Source organism: Lycium barbarum, chromosome 7 (genome assembly GCF_019175385.1).
Source record: "Lycium barbarum isolate Lr01 chromosome 7, ASM1917538v2, whole genome shotgun sequence".
Lineage (NCBI taxonomy): Eukaryota > Viridiplantae > Streptophyta > Magnoliopsida > Solanales > Solanaceae > Lycium > Lycium barbarum.
Genome location: NC_083343.1, coordinates 108705726 through 108724673, shown reverse-complemented (window position 1 = coordinate 108724673; position 18948 = coordinate 108705726). Strand labels below are relative to the sequence as shown.

Below are 18948 nucleotides of genomic sequence, written 5' to 3'. Positions count from 1 at the left end.
TGTGTTAACAATACATGAACATTACCGTTTAATTTCAGACACCAGGATCACAAAAACCATTGTATGTTCTATTACAGTTTATACCAATTTTCAAAAGGCCAATAAATACATAATTTTAAGTTGACATTACCAGCACAACTACGATCCTCCAATCCAAATAAATTCGAAAATAAAAACAACTTTATCATTTGTAAAGATATATTATGTATGTTATTTTACCAAGTACGCATTATTTTTTTATGTTGAAAAAAACACCATACGTATCGTGAAAAAAAATCAATTTAGATCATTTTGAATGGGACATTCATTTCATTGCAAAAATATCTATAATACTACAACAAGTGTCAATGGAAGTTTTTGACACAAGTGTTCAAATACTTAAATAACCAATCTATCTTCGGTAAAAAAGTTAAATGGATAGGAACACAAGAAAAATTCACTTCCTCAGAGGCTCAAAACTACATGAACGTCTGTTGTGCCAACTTGTCCACAAGTACTGCAAGCATGTCTGCCCTTTCCAAATAACAATTCACTTAAAGGCTTATCACGCCTCTTCTTTGGCCTACCAGGCGGTCTCTTGTATATCGGGGGAAAAACCACATCTTCCAACATGTGGTTGGGAATGTTCCATTTACGCTCGTCGGGTAGAGGATCCATAGGTACATCATATGTCTTCAACACAGTCGCTGGTTTGAACAAATCAGAGCAATAATCCTCAGCAACCAGATTTTTCTTTTTAATGACAGCCCATGCATGCGGGCAGGGGATTTCATCTAGCTGAAACATACGACAACTGCAAGTTTTGCTATTCAAATTAAGAATGAATCGTCGTCCTCCATCATGTACTGTGTACACGAATTCTGTTGACGGTTCTACCTGAAAAAATAAATATTACATGTATTTGTTATTGAAACAATCAGAATTTTAAAATAAATGAACAAATCATTAAACCAATACATATCAATTTTCAAAGGTAGTCATATAATTTACATTAACACTAATTGTTCATGGATACCAAATACACAAATGTATCATGTGTAGAAACACCAGATTAGTACAAGTACAAGTTTGTCAAATAAATCATAACACGCATTAAAATGAAACATACCGTCATTCGTAGACATAGATACTCGTTGATTGATAGCATTTCCTGAAACTTTTTACCGAGTGTAGTGAACGTGTATGTTCCATTTCTCCGGTTATTGTAATTCCATCTCCCAAACATCCTTCTAACTTCTTCGAGAAAGTCATAGATAGGCAGTTCTCTAGCTGCTAGAAGATGTCGGTTAATGCACTCTGCTATGTTAGAAGTCATTGTCCACCCTCGGTTAACAGATGCATACAATCTAGCCCACTTTTCTCTACCAGCCGATTCCAAATACTCTGTCACGTGCATATCTACCTTTTGAACCTTTCCCATTAACTCATCGAAATCATTCTGCGTGTATGCCTTTGCCATGGAATAAAAAACAGGACTCAGCACATCATGGCTCTTCTTGTATTTTTTACATACATTACCCCACAAATGCCAAATACATGCATACTGTGCAACTTCTGAATAAATTCGACAAACAACCTTGTTTATACTTTCATGCCTATCTGATACGATACACATATTCTCTCTGATTCCATATGATTCTCTGAAACGCTAAAAAAACCACGTCCATGATCTGTCATTCTCAGAATCAATCACACCATATGCTAAGGGAAGTATGTTGCCTGGAGATACAGTTAAGAAGAAGAAAAAAACAATATAATATATTTTGTATTTGTCCAAAACATATAAAATATATATTCAGGTAATAAATTAATATGTATTTTTTTTACATACCTGCACCGTCTAATGTGCTTGCCGAGACAAATGTTCCATTGTATGGTGTTTTTAAGTGGCTTCCATCAACCCCCACAATTGGCCGACAATAATCAAAGCCTTTGATAAATGCATATAGTGCTATAAAAACATACAGAAATACATTTTCACGGGTTTTACGCATTCTGATATGTGAACCCGGGTAAGTCCTATCCAAAATGTATAGATATCCAGGTAGTCTTTTATAAGAATCAGCCGGTTCACCCATTAAATCGCTCATCGCCCTTTCTTTGGCCCGCCAAGCAACCATGTACGACACATCCATTTCGAAATCATTTTTGACGTCCTCCGCAATGTCTTTAGGCGTATATTTTCTCTTATGATTTGATATTTTTGGTTTGACAATCCCACTTATCAACCGACTTGTAGCTTGGCATTGGGAATAAACCTTTTCCTTCAATGGACATGTATGTTTGTCTTGAAACTCCCTAACTCTAAACATTCCTGACTTACCGACACTTGACGCCCTGAATTTCCAATCACACTCTCTTGATACGCACACAAGAGTGTAGCAACAACAAAAAAACAAGAGTAATAAATAAATTTAAAAAAAACAGATTAATGTAAAATGCATTAGTAATGTATTTATTCTTGTTTTATTAATACAAAAGGACAGATGAGTAACTTTACCATATGTAAATAAGTTAATCAAATGCAAACTAGACCAAATACATTATTTATTCTACTTTATAATAAACATACACATGCTGAGAAATACTTCCACTCGTACAAATTAACAAATATACACTGTCACGGTTCAAATACATAACAACACACAGTTGCAAATACATAAACAACTGCACATTTAGTACCTTATTGCATTGCTCCTTTATGTCTGATAGTTGAACCTATTCGTAATTGCATAATTCACCATCACAGATTTTAATGTATCTTTATCCTTGTATACTTGATCGACGGCAACTACTTTTTGGTTCTTGTCATCAATAACCATACCCTTGTTGTTTTCGAATAACAAATCAACCTTTCCACAACTTGATGATGCAAAATCATGGGAACCAACTGTTTGATTCGTGTATCCGATTTGTAAATAATCACCTTCAACACAACTCTCATCCTATATACATATCTCCATGCTTCTATCAGTTGTAATGATACATAATGGGTACATTGGTAATGCTTTGTTCTCTTTCTTCAGTTCCACATACACCCTAACACCCATGTCATTGTGAATTTCCATTGGAATATAATCACCTTCAACCATGTATTTTATGCTTATGTTTTTCATTTTCGTGTCCAAATTCAATTGTGTTGCAACTGTTTGTAACAATTCCTCATACGTCGAATACTCCTTGAAAGTCACAACATCGATTTTGTAATTGACGTATTTATTCTCGTCGATCCAAATACCAGAGTGTCTAATCAACGATGAAATATTGGCCATTTTTATAAAAAAAAAAAAAATCCTTGAATCACTGTGTCAACATAAAACCTGTAATATTTATGCCCTATATAAGTTTCACGTTCAAATTTAAATAATTCATACAAATTAGAATTACTCACTAATAATTCTAATATAACATACACATATTGAATTACACTCCAGAATACATAGTTTAGCATAAACTGATATGAAAATAGTTGACAAATACACAGTTTATATAGTTCAGAAATAGATAGTTCAGAAATAGATGATTCAGAAATACATAGTTTAGACAGTGCATAAATACATAGATTGGATATTACAAAAATACAAAGTAAACATAGTTCAGTTCACAATGTACAAAAATACATGGTTTATATATTGAATTACAGTTCAGAAATACATAGTTTAGATTGAGGAACAAAAAAGATATGAACTGGATCTTAGATTGAGGAACAAAAAAGATATGAACTGGATCTTCGGAAAGTTATTGATGAACACTTCGAAAAGTTATTGGAACGTGTAAAAGAGAAAACATATTGGAATATAACATACATATATTTTGACACTTCAGAAATACTTAGTTTTAGCATATATTGCTACTTATATGAAAATTAGTTCAGAAAAAACATAGTTTAGCTTCAGAAAAATAAAAGATATGAACTGGATCCTTTTTTTTTTTTGGATTCCTAACCATTCATGTACATTAACATACTTTCAACCGAAATTTACAAAAGCATTGTTCATTCTTTGATACGCTTACAGTGAGATTACCTCATTATTTTTTGAATATCAGTGATGAAGACAGAAATCAAAAAAAAAAACAGAAGAATAAAACAACTCTCACATTATGATCCAAGAAAAAAAAATTGAAATCACATAAATACAAATTGAATAGACGAAATTTGTGAAATGAAAAAAGGTGTTTTTGCACGAATTACCTGATGATTGACGTGTTTGTGTTTGTTACTGTAATTTCAGATGTGTTGAAGATTTAATTTGAATTTTGAATTTTTACGTTTTTTACTGTTGAAGAATGAATGGAAGAAGAGATACGTGTAAGGAAAGGGAATATTATATCTGATTTTGTGGAAAGGAAGGTAAAAAATATATTGATTTCTCATTTAATATCACCACGTTTAGAAGCTAAAATAAAGGAAGTTGTTCCTTTTTTTACCGTACGCTCATGTATTTGCTGACAACAAATACATCCGAAAACATACACAAATAAGCAGATTTTTAGCTACGAATGGTAATATTAAAAAGGATAGTTACAAATGGTAGGAAGCTACAATAAGGTAGTCATTTGAGAAATTTTACCTTTGTAAAATGTGTCTTCAACATATCAATTAAGCTATAGCTTGAAGCCCAATTCCACCACCATTTACTAGATTTGCATTTGGACCACAGTCCATTGAGATTTATCTCCAAAAAATTGTGTGGATTGTCCTTCATACGGACTGGTCTTTAATTTTTATCCCTCAATTTGCTGGTGTTTAGTTTTTGTACATACTTCTCATTTAAAGAAAAATTATGGGCTAAAGTACCCTTTTCGCACTAGAGATTCTGGGTTCGATCCCTAACAGAGTCGAAAATAATAAAAATTTCGCAAGGCATAGGTTCATATGCCTTTTCGGGCGAAGTTACATAAAACCTATGCCTTGTCCGACAAAGGTTCGTGGAAATGAAGTTCTGCCTTAATTTCGCAACTATGCCTATAGGCATATGTTATGTGTAGTTTCATAGAAACCTTTGTCGTGTCCGGCATAGTTTCTATTTGACTACATAACAAATAGGCATAGTTTCACATGAATTTATGTCTTGTGATTTTTTTTTATTTTTTATTACTCTGTTGGGGTTTGAACCCAGGATCCAAATGTCAGGGATATTTTCGATCACTTTTTTGTTACTTAAAGTACCGAAGGACAAAAATTAAAGACCAACAATTTGAGGGAAAAAATTTAACACCACCCCGAATAGGGGCATTTGTGTCAATGACCCGATCTGCTTGTTTTGTTAATTGTTAGAGAATGTTTCAGCCCATTCTCTTTTGTAATTGTTGGTTCAGAATTTTCTTTTTTCATACTCACTCCGTCCAATTTATATGCGGGTGTTTGACTGAACACGAAATTTAAGAAATAAATGAAGACTTTTGAATCTTGTGAAGCTTCATATATGCTCACCATGCATAATCTGTCATATATTTTAACATGTGTCGCAGGTTAGTTACCGTTTTTACCAGATTGATGATCAATATTTATCATAAAGGTTTGTTTGTAATTACCTTAGTACTTGATTGTATATAAAATTATTTATTTTTGCACTGTCAGCTTCATAGAACTTAAAACATTATAAAATGTCCTCACAAAATTATTGGAAGGGTCATGTGGTGTTTGAGAACTAAAATTTATTAAGTAGATATAGTAGTCGAAAACACACATTAAGTATCACTTTTTTAATTCTACTTGAACTATCAGATATTTGCGTTTTCTACCTAAACTATCACTAATTATTTATCAAAACACAAGGCGATTAGTATCTGATGATGTGTGGTGTACATTTTTTTTTTTTTTTTTGTGTTTAAAAATGGTGCCAAATGACACTTCATGCGGATAATTAAAGGAATTAATTGGAATAATGGTCAAAAACACATCTGAAGTATCACTTTTTTGCGAGTTTCCAGCACCTTCGGATGCTAGTCGAGGTGTGTTTTGATAAAAAGTTGGTGATAGTTCACATAGGCAATACAAACACATGATAATTTAGATGTGTTTTGGTAAATAGTTAGTCATAGTTTAGGTAGTAAATGCAAAACATCTGATAGTTCAGATAGGAAACTCACAAAAAAATTGATATTTGAGATGTGTTTTTGACCATTATCTCTATGAATTAACTTTCAAAGATGATCAATTGGAGTTGATTACTATAAAAAATTATTGTGTGCTATAAGATTTTATAACACAGATTGTTTGGTTTAGACTGTTGATTGAGGACTCCGCCATTATTTAGGTTGATTGAGGACTCCACCATTATTTAGGCCTATTTGGATCATAGTGATAACCGGTTTGTAGTCGTCTTTGCGAAGGATGATAAAATAGAAGTCGAAGTAAACATTTGGAATAAATCCTGTCATCAAGCAAAAGTGAGGACTAATGGAATTGTAATAAGTCATAATTGTTGTTGTTGATTTGAACTCAGTATTTTTTGACGTATGAAGCATAAATTTTTGTGTTAAAATCCACATGCATATCCATTTCATGTGCACATCATATTATTGTATTTCTCAACAGATATTCGACTTGATGTCTTCTTCATCTAATTCTACAGTGATGAGTGTAGAGAAATATAGCAGAAGAAAGGTAAATCGGGAAGACCTTCTGCTAGCCCAAGATCGTTAACTAAGATCGGAAGATTCAACTAAAGAAGAGGAAGTTATGAAAAGGAGAATTTGGTTGAAGAAGACTTTCTTGAATTAGTTTGAATGACTTACAATTGGGTTGGTTACAAATGACTAAGACCACCCCTATTTATACTTGTGTAGGGATGGTACTAGAAATACTTCTAGATACATCCATTAGAAAAATCTAGTCATTTTTATCTCCTACCACTACTCTAGAATATCTTGATATTATTCTAGATACAAAAGGATCTAGATAATTCTATCCTCAACTATAAATATCTAAGTGTCTAGAATTTCTAGACATTTCCTAATACAATATATATATATATATATATATATATATATATATATATATATATATATATATATATATATATATATATATATATATAAGATATTACATTATAGCTTTCTAGAAACTCTTCTAAATGTGTATGATATTTATTCTTCCAAAATATTAACTTTAATTTTTCACACTCCCCCTTAAAGTAATTTTTTGGAAGCTATCCTGAACTTGTCGCGGAAGAACTCAGATGAAGATTTTGGACGTGCCTTGGTGAAGATCTCAGCAATGTTTTCCCGACACTTCTTCCTTCTTCAAATGATGATGGTTTTCCGCTGATAATTGGGCCTCCAAAGAAGCATGAATACGTCTTGATAAAATTTTCATCTCTGTAGCGGGCAGACTTGCCACTATTTCTTTTTGGCCTTTGCAAACCACGTGAATCATCTTCATGCTGAATTTCACATTCTTGAGTTTCTAGACTCCCCCTTTGTCTTAGCTCCTTAACAATTGTGTTATCTGGAGAAGCACCAGAGTTGGTGATGATCTGACCATGAATTTCCTTCAAAGCCTCAATACCAACATAGGATCCACCACTAGATTCCCTTTCCAGCTCCTCAATAAATTGTTTGGCAACTTCAGAGCTTCCAAAAATCATACAGTTTGTGTCTCCATATGAGATTGAACCTTCAATGTCAACCTCTTCCTTTATTTGACCGTCGGCTTTTCCATCTGCTTCCAGTATTTGATCTGAGGTAGTAATTGACTCTGATACGGCAGATGACTGACTAGAGACTTCAACTTCCACTACAATTCCCTCAATGCTTTCTTCAGAATGCTCACTATTGCCATATATAATTTCAGACACTGCCTGCTCAGGTTCTACTTCAACATCCTTCACGTCCAGACCTTGATTACCAGTTTCAGCATTTGGTTCGTTGATTACCTCAACAGCAGCTACCACATCACTAGTTTGAATGTATTTGAAATCTTCTTTCTTCTTGTTGACGTCACCAATGCCTTCCTTCTCCACGTGATGGATCGTATTATATTCCGTCACAATTATATCATAATTATTATGTTCTCGGAAGTTGGAAAATTTAGATTCATCTCCAGTGAGACAGTGTCCACATCCTGAATCCACAATCCAGTCTCTTTCGAAATTAAGGAAAGCCAAGGCGTCTACTACTCGAGCCTCAGCTATGAAACACCTTCCCCAGTCCTCTTCTTCTTCAGCAGCTTTCTCAACTTGAGCCATGTTGCTCTCTTTTGTTCGGCAATATCTTTTTATGTGTCCTATTTTACCACACCTGTAACATTTGAGCGTCTTCTTATAGTTATTAGTAGACTCCCTCTCTTTTTCTGGCGAGTTGGAAACACTTTGAGATTGAGAGTGCGGCGTATCTCTGAATGTTTTTCCTTTGAAGTTCCTCTTGTCGGCTACAAGAGCATTTCCTTCCCCTTCTTTAAAACATACACTAGCCATCTGTTTGGCTAGTAGCTCCCGTGATGACAACAAATTCTCAAACTCCTCCAAGGATAGTTGTTGAGCCCATCCTTGAATTGATGTAACAAAAGGAATATATTCTTTCTTCAAACCACGAATGATAATTCTCCTCATTCGTGCTTCAGAGATCCTCATACGGATTTAATAATGAGATCTCTGAACATAAGTTCTTAATCTTTAAAAAATACTCGGCAATAGAAAGATTACCTTGAATGGTGTTAGCCAATTCATTCTCCAAGATTTGTAGTCGCAGTTCATCCTTCTTATTGAACAAACGATCAAGGGTCCTCCAAATTTCATGAGCTGATTTGCACCTTATAATATGATCAAACAAGTTGTGAGAGATGGACCTCTTCAGGATGAACTCTGTCTTTGCATTAATCTGCTTCCACTTCTTGTATGCGCTGTTATTTTCTGGTCCGTCAATAGGAGGACTTGTATAACGACCATTTACAACATCCCACAAATCCTCTCCCACAAGGTATGACTCCATACATGTCTTCCATACCTTGTAATTGGACTGATTCAACAACTCCATCCCCAGTCCATTAACACGGCCGCTTAAATCCATTTAGAGAAACCAGTTGAATCTACCACTAACCCGATCTTGAAACAAAATCTAGAAGCCAACCTGTGGCTATGGCTCTGATACCATGTAGAGAAATATAGCAGAAGAAAGGTAAATCGGGAAGACCTTCTGCTAGCCCAAGATCGTTAACTAAGATCGGAAGATTCAACTAAAGAAGAGAAAGTTATGAAAAGGAGAATTTGGTTGAAGAAGACTTTCTTGAATTGGCTTGAATGCCTTACAATTGGGTTGGTTACAAATGACTAAGACCACCCCTATTTATACTTATGTAGGGATGGTTCTAGAAATACTTCTAGATACATCCATTAGAAAAATCTAGTCATCTTTATCTCCTACCACTACTCTAGAATATCTTGATATTATTCTAGATACAAAAGGATCTAGCTAATTCTATCCTCAACTATAAATATCTAAGTGTCTAAAATTTCTAGACATTTCCTAATACAATATATATCAAAGATATTACATTATAGTTTTCTAGAAACTCTTCTAAATATCTATGATATTTATTCTTCCAAAAAATTAACTTTATTTTTTCACAATGAGAAAATTGGCACACCTGCTAACGTAGTTCCACCATCTACAATGAAAACATTGCCCCTTACATATTCCGAAGAACCATGGATTAGGTATCGGACGAGTGATGTTAAACACGGATCTGTCTTTGCAAAAAATCTCAAAGAAAGGTCTTGAAAAGATACGTATGGAAAAATTCTTTTTTAAAAAGGATCTCTGTTATCTCAGATTTGAAAAACCCTAGTGATATTGAGTTCACTCTGATCTTGTCTACTCCCGATTCAATAGCCATCACCTGCAATCAGGGGCGGATCTACATATATCCCAGGGTGTTCATCCGAACCCCCTCAGTCGAAAAATTACACTGTTTATATAAGGCCAAATTTTTATTTTATGTGTATATATTTAATATTGAACCCCCTCAAAACAAACGAAAGGCGCAGCTCAGTGGCGCAGGGGGTTCAGAGTTGCCCGTTACACGCGGGTTCGAACCCCAGCAGCCCCGCTTGCAATATTTTCCTGAACATTTTATTTCAGCTGTTTCATTAAACAAAACGACGTAGTTTAGTAACGTTATATTTACTTAAAATAAATGGACAAAACGACGTAGTTTTGTAGGGGACAAATCTAATTGGATAGTCAAATATTGAACAAACCAAATGTTTTCATTCTCTTCTCTTCTGTCACTGTCACCTCACCTAACACCTTTCTTTCTTTTTCTTTTTTTTTTTGCTCAGTTTTTTTTTGCTCAGTTTGTTTTTGCTGATTTGTTTGCCTCCGCCAGCCACTGCTCTCTGATCTCCGTTCATGGCTTCTTCGGTAAGTTCTTAGATCCCTCCTTTCTCCATTTTTTTTTATCTTTTCTAAAATTCTATATATTTGCTTTATTGCGAGAATAAAATACTGGGTATGTTGTTGTTGTTGTTGTTGTTGTTGTTGTTATTTTGTATATTTGCTATAAATTTTAGCTCGATTGCTTCAAATTTGCCCGGAGTGACTGAGAATTGGTCAGTTGCAAAATTTTCTCTTGCTTTTTAGATTATACCCATGGAATCTTGGAGATATGATAGTCAACTTTCAAATGCAATTTTTCAGTTGTAATTTTAATATAAATGAATATATAATTTTCAGATGCAATTACTTATTTTAGGAAGAACAATTTATTCTAGGAAGAAGGAACTAAATGAGTAAAATTGTCTACATAATTGTTTATTTCTTTTAAGTTCTAACAAAATTCTTATTTTTTACGATTCAGTCTCAACGTTCAGTGAAGAACTATTTTACGAAAGTACCGAAATCAAGTGTAGCTTCTTCTAGTCAACCTAACCAGGAAGCAAATGCCAACCATTCAGAAGTACCATTACCTTCTTCTCAAGTATTTGATTTGAGTACTTTAAATTATGATCCGGGTGAAAGAACCCCAATCTTGGACTATCATTCAAATCATCGTGATGTTATTAGAAGAGCATACCTTATTAATGGTCCTTGTCAACCTCGGTTGCTTCAGCATGAGTATCCTCAAACGAATATTTCTGGATCAATGCGCCGTTTTAATTCTGAATGGTTTGATGATGTATATCATGATTGGTTGGAGTATAGTGTTAGTAAAGATGCAATCTATTGTTTATATTGTTATCTATTTAAAGGCTACAATGCCAATCAAGGTGGGGGTGAAATATTTTCAACTGTTGGGTTTAAGAGTTGGCAAAAAAAAAAAGAATCTTGGAAAACATATTGGTCTACCGAACAGCCCACATAACCAGTCAAAAAAGAAATGTCAAGATTTATTGCGGGTACAACAGTCTATTCATTTTGCACTTGAGATGCAATTTAGTCAATTTAAGCATGCGTATTTGGTCCGCTTAAGTGCTTCCGTTGATGTAGTAAGACTTCTTATAACTCAAGGATTGGCATTTCGAGGTCATGATGAATCTAAATCATCACTTAGTAGGGGTAATTTTCTTCAAATTCTCTCATGGTATGCGAAAAAGTGTGATAATATTCGTGATTATGTACTGGAACATGCTCCTCAAAATTATCAAATGACTTCTCCAATGATTCAAAAAGATATTGTGAGTGCTTGTAAGATAGAAACAATTAAAGCTATTCTTGAGGAATTAAATGGTGACTACTTTTCTTTACTAGTTGATGAGTCTTTTGATGTGTCACGCAAGGAGCAAATGGCTATTGTCATACGATATATTGATAGAAATGGATTTGTGATGGAGCGGCTTCTTGACATTGTTCATGTTCAAGATACTAGTGCTTTATCTCTAAAGAGGGCAATTGTTAATTTACTTGCTCAACATTCCTTAAGTCTATCATATGTGCGTGGACAATGTTACGATGGGGCAAGCAATATGCAAGGTGAGATCAATGGCCTTAAAATGTTGATTAGGCAAGAAAGTAGATCAGCCCATTTCATTCATTGTTTTGCTCATCAACTTCAACTAACTCTTGTTGCGGTCTCGAAAAAATGTATTGAAGTGGGAAAACATGTAGTGTTGGTTTCAAATATTTTGAATGTATTGGGATCTTCTTTTAAGCGTATGGATGAATTTCGAGATTCTCAAAAAGAAAGAATTCAAGAGGCATTAGATTTGGGTGAGCTTACAACCGGTAGTGGCTTGAATCAAGAACTTGGTCTTTCAAGAGCTTGTGATACGCGTTGGGGATCTCATTTTAAATCTTTCAACAATTTTATTCTTATGTTTGGCTCTATTCTTAATGTTCTTGAATCACTTGTTCTTGATGCACGATTATTGGATGAAAGAGCCAAGGCAATGGGATATTTTGAAGCTTGTCGAACATATGAGGTTGCGTTCATGTTGCATTTGATGAGTGATGTTTTAGCAATCACAAATGAGCTTAATAAATGCTTACAAAAAAAGGAGCAAGATTTGGCAAATGCCATGTTACTTGTTGAAGTAGCAAAAATAAGGTTGCAAGCATATAGGGATGAAGAATGGGATTCTCTTATTGCTAGGGTGTCTTTGTTTTGTATCAAGCATGAAATTTTGGTACCTAACTTTGAGGAGCCATATGTTAGCTCTTTAAGATCACGAAGGAGACTTGGTGACAATAAAGTCTCTCATCATTATCGTGTTGAGGTATTTTGCAATATTATTGATTGGCAACTTCAAGAACTTAAAGATCGTTTTGGCGAAGCGACGACTGATTTGCTTCATGGAATTTCTTGTTTGAATCCAATTGACTTGTTTTCAAGTTTTGATATCAGGAAAATAATGAAAATGGCTAAATTATATCCTGATGACTTTAATGAATTCAATATGGGTTCTCTTGAGAATCAACTTGCAAGTTACATTATTGATGTTCGTGATGTTGATGAAAGGTTCTACAATCTAAAAGGGTTTTGTGATCTTTCAAAAAAATTAGTTCAGACAAAGAAGCATTCAAATTATCCTCTTGTATTCCGCTTAGTGAAACTTGCTTTGCTTCTGCCAGTTGCCACTGCATCCGTTGAAAGAGCTTTTTCAGCAATGAAGTTTATCAAGAATGGCTTGCGGAGTCAAATGAGTGATGATTTTTTTAGCGGTTGTTTGGTGCCTTATCTAGAAAAAGATGTATTTGATAATGTTTCTAATGATGCTATTATTAAGACATTTCAAGATATGAAACCTCGTAGAGTACAATTGTAGAACTCCATGGTCTTGCTTGTGTAGTCTAACTTAGTTTCTTTGTTTTTGCTTCAAAAGCTCCCAAGCTTTTACTTTTGTAATATGGCATCTTCAAGTTGCCTTTCTTAATGGAAACTTCTTACTTTATTAGCTTTTGCTTAGTTTATTACCTATATTGTGGGATTTTATTGTAATATTTTTCTTCATCATGAGCGGAGGTGCCTTCACCCAGCTTCGAGGTTTATGTACGCCTCAAGCAGACCTTTGACAACACTATTCTTGCTTCGAGCATGATTTTTAGTATTGTCTGTGCAAGAGTGATGCTTGATTTATTATATAGGAATTAGTTCCTATGTGTAGTTCTACTTTGATTTCTAACAATTTGCTACATTGATGACATTGTCTCAGATATAGAAGCTCTTCCGAACCATTTACGGAGGAAGTATGTCTTACTGCGTGATTTAGATAAAAGTCTGCAAGGTATTACTTATATTCCAAAATTTATATATTATTGGACTATTAAGGTTCTCTCATGCAAGTTAGTTGTTTTTTGACTTTCCATTGCTATGTGCTTCGTTAAGCATACTTTATGTATTTAAGTTATTCCTGATCCGACCCGCTCATTTGCCAACACAAGCGTGCTTATTTTATTTTTTGAATCCCCTGAACTGAAATCCTGCCACCGCCACTGCCTGCAATTCATTAGATAATATGTATAAATAAAAATACTTTGATTCTATTTGCACAGTATCATTTTGAGCGGAGGCTCCGATCAGCCATTGGCACTAGCTAGTGAGTACTTACCTTAGTGACCATGTCATCGTCAAGAGCCATCTTTGACGAAGCGTAAGCAAGACTCCCTTTGTATACTCCCCGATTCGTAGCAGCAGCTGAAGATATATTAATAACAGAGCCGCCGCCCTGTTTAGCATCGCGCATGCGTCTACCGACGTATTTTGATGACACCAACCATGCCCCTCTTAAGTTTGTGTTAAATGTATGGTTCCACTCCTCCTCTGATAATTCCATTGAAGAGCTCACACTACCTATATATATGATTAAAAACAACCAATGAAATTCTAAGTAAGTTCTTCTACTCTGTCTGTCCCATTTTATGTGGCAGTCACACAGTTACTAGCAATAGTAATTTTGAATTAATAATACTCCACCTCTATCGCCGGCATTGTTAACCAAGGCATCGATATGTCCGAAGGCGTCCCAAGCTATTTGAACGGCGGAATCAATGGTAGCACCATCGGCAGCAACGTCAAGCTCGACCGCGATTGCACGAGCGGGTCCCTCTGAATTACTATTAATTTGGTCGCAGAGAGATTTCAGTCTGTCAACACGACGAGCAGCAGTAACAACGCTGCAACCGGCTTTGGCCAAGTCGAGACAGAACTCTAGCCCGATTCCTGACGATGCACCTGTCACCATCACTATTTTTCTGCTAATCTTTCCACGGCTCCATTATTTAATTTGCAAGTAGATAGGAAATAATTCTGTATTGATGCAGCGACTCTTATATAGGTGTGAACACCTAATTTTTGACCCAACACAAAATTTTACATCATTTTTAGCGTTTAAATATTTCTTTTAGGTTTAGTTAGATATTTTAATTTTTATCTCATTTTTTAGTAAGTTTTGCATTTAAAGATCGAAAGCTACAAAAAATAATCACATTTTAGGGTAAATTTTGCCCTCATTTCCAAAGAATAGAAAATTTACAAAAAATATATTTTTCTTCTAATTTAGATTTTGATAAATAAGCTAGTGATTTTCCATTTTTCTTAGCTTAATTTTATCTTAATTTAGTTATTTAAAGTTCTTTTTTATATATATTAAAAAAAAAAAAGGAAAGAAAAATTACTAACCTAATACTAACCTGCAATCCCAAAAACCAATTCCCCGAACCCCTACAAATTCTCACAAAAACAAAATACTCCCTCTTCCTCACGTCCTCTCTCCCCACTTTTTTTCTAACTACCTCAAATCCCATCCCTTATCCCCTCACGTTTTTTTTTTCTTTCTCTTAACAAAACCTTATTCCAAGCAAAACCAAACTCCTTTAAACCTCTCCTAAATAAAATCAACTTCTTTAACCCTTGAAACTCTCAAACAAAACATTATCTCTCAAAGTACTACTCCCTCACGTCTTCCCTTTAATACGGCAACACACAATACACATATATACCTATATAAACACACACCTACACGTACAAAAGAAGAGAACATAGAGAAAAGAAGAACACACGCCAAAAACAGAGAGCATAAAAACTCTCACAAATCCATGTTCATCTTCGTTTTGAATAGCCAATAAAATAGCCACTAGAATACCACCATAACATCTCGCTTTCTGTCCAAAATTCGGATTCCGTTAGTGGTTCGCGATTCGAGCTCCTTTAGTTATTTTGTTCTTCGGTCAGATCTAGTTCGCCGGAGTTCGTTGTAATAAAGCTCTTATTAATCGAAAGGAAAACTTTCCGAAGGTTCAATCTCTCCTCTCTCTTTGTCTATTATTTACTTTGAATTTTGGTGGTAAAGCATGATAATATATTAGTCCGTCGTCCATGAGTTAGTTATCTTCTTCAGAATTTAAATATTGGGTTGTCATTTTCGTTGTATATATAACTCTATTAGTGACATTAAACATGATGGTCTGCCAATAATAATTTGAGCCTGTGCAAATGATTGTTGAGTATTAGTTCTAACTAGAAATAGGATGTTAATATCAATATGGTGTTGGTTTGGATTCTACATGTAGTCTAGTTTTTAAGAATAAATTGCATTAGTTTTATTTTGTGTCTTCATATTCATATTTAGTTCTCCAAGTTTTGTGATTAATAAAGTTAGTGATTCCAGTGAATTTTAGCATGACTAGAGGTCTAAAAGTTAATGGTAAAATATTCGTATAAGGTTTGAATATATTTGAAAATTTTGGAGGCTAACGTGAGAGTTTAAAGCAAGATATCGTATCTACTATTTATCTCCATGCTTCCAATTGCAATATTTGGACGCTTGTATTAAATTGTTTGGATATAATTTTATATGAGACCTTATTCCATTGTTACGAAGCTTTCTCAGATTTCGCACGTGTCTAACCGGTTATTATTTCTTCGACGTCATATTATAAATTATGTTCAGATTCGTGTAACATTAAATTTAGAGTAAAAATTAGAAAAACGTGTGATTATTTCTTGCATGTTTAACCGCTGTTTAAGTAAGCAAGTTTGAATTTGATTTAATTCGGTGGTGTTTATGTATGAACAATTATATAAATTGAATGGTATAATCTTTTGAGTTGAAATAAGTTCAATTAATATTTTATAGAACAATATTATTATAGGATACTGTTAGGATAAAAACACGATATGCTCATGAAATAACAAGTTTAATAAACCGACATAATAAACATACTGCATTTGGATTATATATGTTAAAAGTTTCAAAAAGCAAATTATCCAATACATCTATATTTACCGATAACAAAAGTGCCAATCTTTAATAGTGCTTTTGACACAGTATATATATATATATATATATATATATCTCTTTTATGTATAGCCAGACACGTTTGCATGTTAGCTACAGAAAGGTATTTTATTGTCACCAATTAAATCCTTCGAATCGTTCTTACATTGCCTTGGTCATTTTTTTTTTTAAAAAACGGCTACTATTCTTTGAAGTATGTTCAGTTCCTTTTTATAATGTAGTTTGTCTGATTTGATCTTAGTTCAAATGTTCATTTAGATGGGTTTATGCTATGTTCTTGAAAGTTTGTCTAAATGGTTGTAGGTTAAATGTTTATTGATTAGTATTGTTTACGTTAGATTGATTTGCATATGTCGTTTGGTTTGCCTGCTTTAATAACGAGGACAAATTGATACATTGCTTTTAAGCATTACTATTTAAAATTTTCAAAAGTGAGTGGAGAACTTTAAATGCTACTGCACTTTTTTTTAAAATTATTAAATTAGGAAAAGAATTTCATATTTGATAAAATAAGTGATACAGAAAATGGCTAAATGGATTTGATCGCTGGAGGTCTTATTTTTATTACTAAAGTGTTAAAAGAGATGAAGATTTTACGTTAAATGCTTTGTTGTGGTGGTTTGTATCAATACTGGAAAAATCTAATTTTCCATGTATTTAATCCATATTATATGGACATATCTTTTATTGTTTGGGAGTTAATATTCTACTCAAAGCTTTAGTTGTATGAAATCTTTTTAATATCTTTGGTACCTATGGAGGTTGGCAAAATTTATTACTTGATATCATGTTTCAGTAATTACACGAAAACTAATAAAGGTGATTTCGTAGGCCCATAATTAAGGTCCGATTAATTAATCGATTGATTAGTGGAGAAATACTTTAGCTATAAATTTTCTATGTATCGAGCTTGAGGTCGCAACTATGCGTCTTAGTAAAGATTAGTAAAAGGTAAACAACAGTAAGCAAATCACAGGCATAGCTAATAAATACATTTTATCCAAGAATTAATTTTAGTCAGCTATAAGTCGATAAAGCGACCGTGCTAGAACCACGGGACTTGGGGAATGCCTAAAACCTTCTCCCCGGTCAACAGAATTCCTTACCCGATCTTTTGTTTCGCAGACCTATAAATAGAGTCATTTCCTTTTGATTAGGGATTCAATAAGGTGACTTTGTATATGGTAAAAACCGGATATGAGGCAAACCAGTAGAGCGAGGAACCGAAGGAAGGAGTAGGGACGTGCCGGATACTATTCGCCCTTTACCGGGGTAATGCTTGGGCCGGAGCTAAGCAAAGAGACCGACGGATCTTCCTTCTGCATCGTTGGAGCGGCCAAGCCCGAGGACTCGGGCTTTCGTAGCCGTTGGTCCGATCGGGCGGTGATCCGAGTGACCGTTAGCCCGAGTGGCCGTTTGTCCGTGTTGCCGTTTGTCCGTGTGGCCGTTGCAGACAAGCCACATGCCAGTAACGTCAAATCACGGTCAACTACCTACCATGCGTGTGTCAGACGGCGCCGTCAGTCTAATCCCACCAAATCCGTGCAGAGCAGTCCTTGTTATTATTATTTTATTACCTCATATTGTAAGAGAACCATGGGAGTGCCACTATAAATAGAGCACATCCCCCTCCTTGGAGGGGGTTGACTCTTCTTACTTTCCAAGAACATTTGTAATAGAAGAATTCTTATATACAAACTCTTTCATCATTTGATTCGGCCAAGGACACCTGTTATTGTTATTATTACATTCCATCCATCGAGTATCATGCATTGTTCACAAACCTTTGTATCGCTAGCCTACTGTCGTCATTAGCCGTTCTGCCAAAGAACCTTCAAATATTTTGTTCTCTTTGCCTAACACACATCAAGAACAAAGCACATATCCTATACCCACTTATAAATTTAATTGATTATCCGAATCCGGGGTAAACAGTTTGGCGCCTACCGTGGGGCTAGGATAATAGTGGTCTTTGGTCTTGATTTCTACCATATTCATCAAAACCAAAAGCGTCCCTACTGTACCCATCTCTGTGAAAACGGTCCAAATGGCTGACGTCGAACAATCCGGTCATGTCAATAATACCGAGATCGGGGCGGAAAAAAAAGGGAGCGGACTGCGGGCATTGCCGAACCTTGCTGATCCGAACCCCGTTGATTCAAGGGAAGGGCTCAACCGGCAAAATACCGTAGATCAAGAGAACGCCGTCCCACCGACCACCGATCCTCTAAACACTCACCAATCCGTTACGTTGTCCCGGGATCGGGGCCGG

General features: G+C 34.8%; 1 protein-coding gene and 1 pseudogene across 1 annotated transcript; both read right to left on the bottom strand.

Annotated features, from left to right (window-relative positions):
• Positions 1-444: 444 nt before the first annotated feature.
• LOC132601718 (uncharacterized) lies at positions 445-1459 on the bottom strand. Its single transcript, XM_060314784.1, has 2 exons — positions 1109-1459; positions 445-876 (listed from the first exon to the last, which is right to left on the bottom strand). Exons 1-2 carry the CDS (start codon positions 1457-1459, stop codon positions 445-447), a joined length of 783 nt encoding a protein of 260 aa, XP_060170767.1.
• Positions 1460-9566: 8107 nt separating this feature from the next.
• Positions 9567-14655, bottom strand: LOC132601716 (uncharacterized; annotated as a pseudogene).
• Between the last annotated feature and the right edge of the window lie 4293 nt (positions 14656-18948).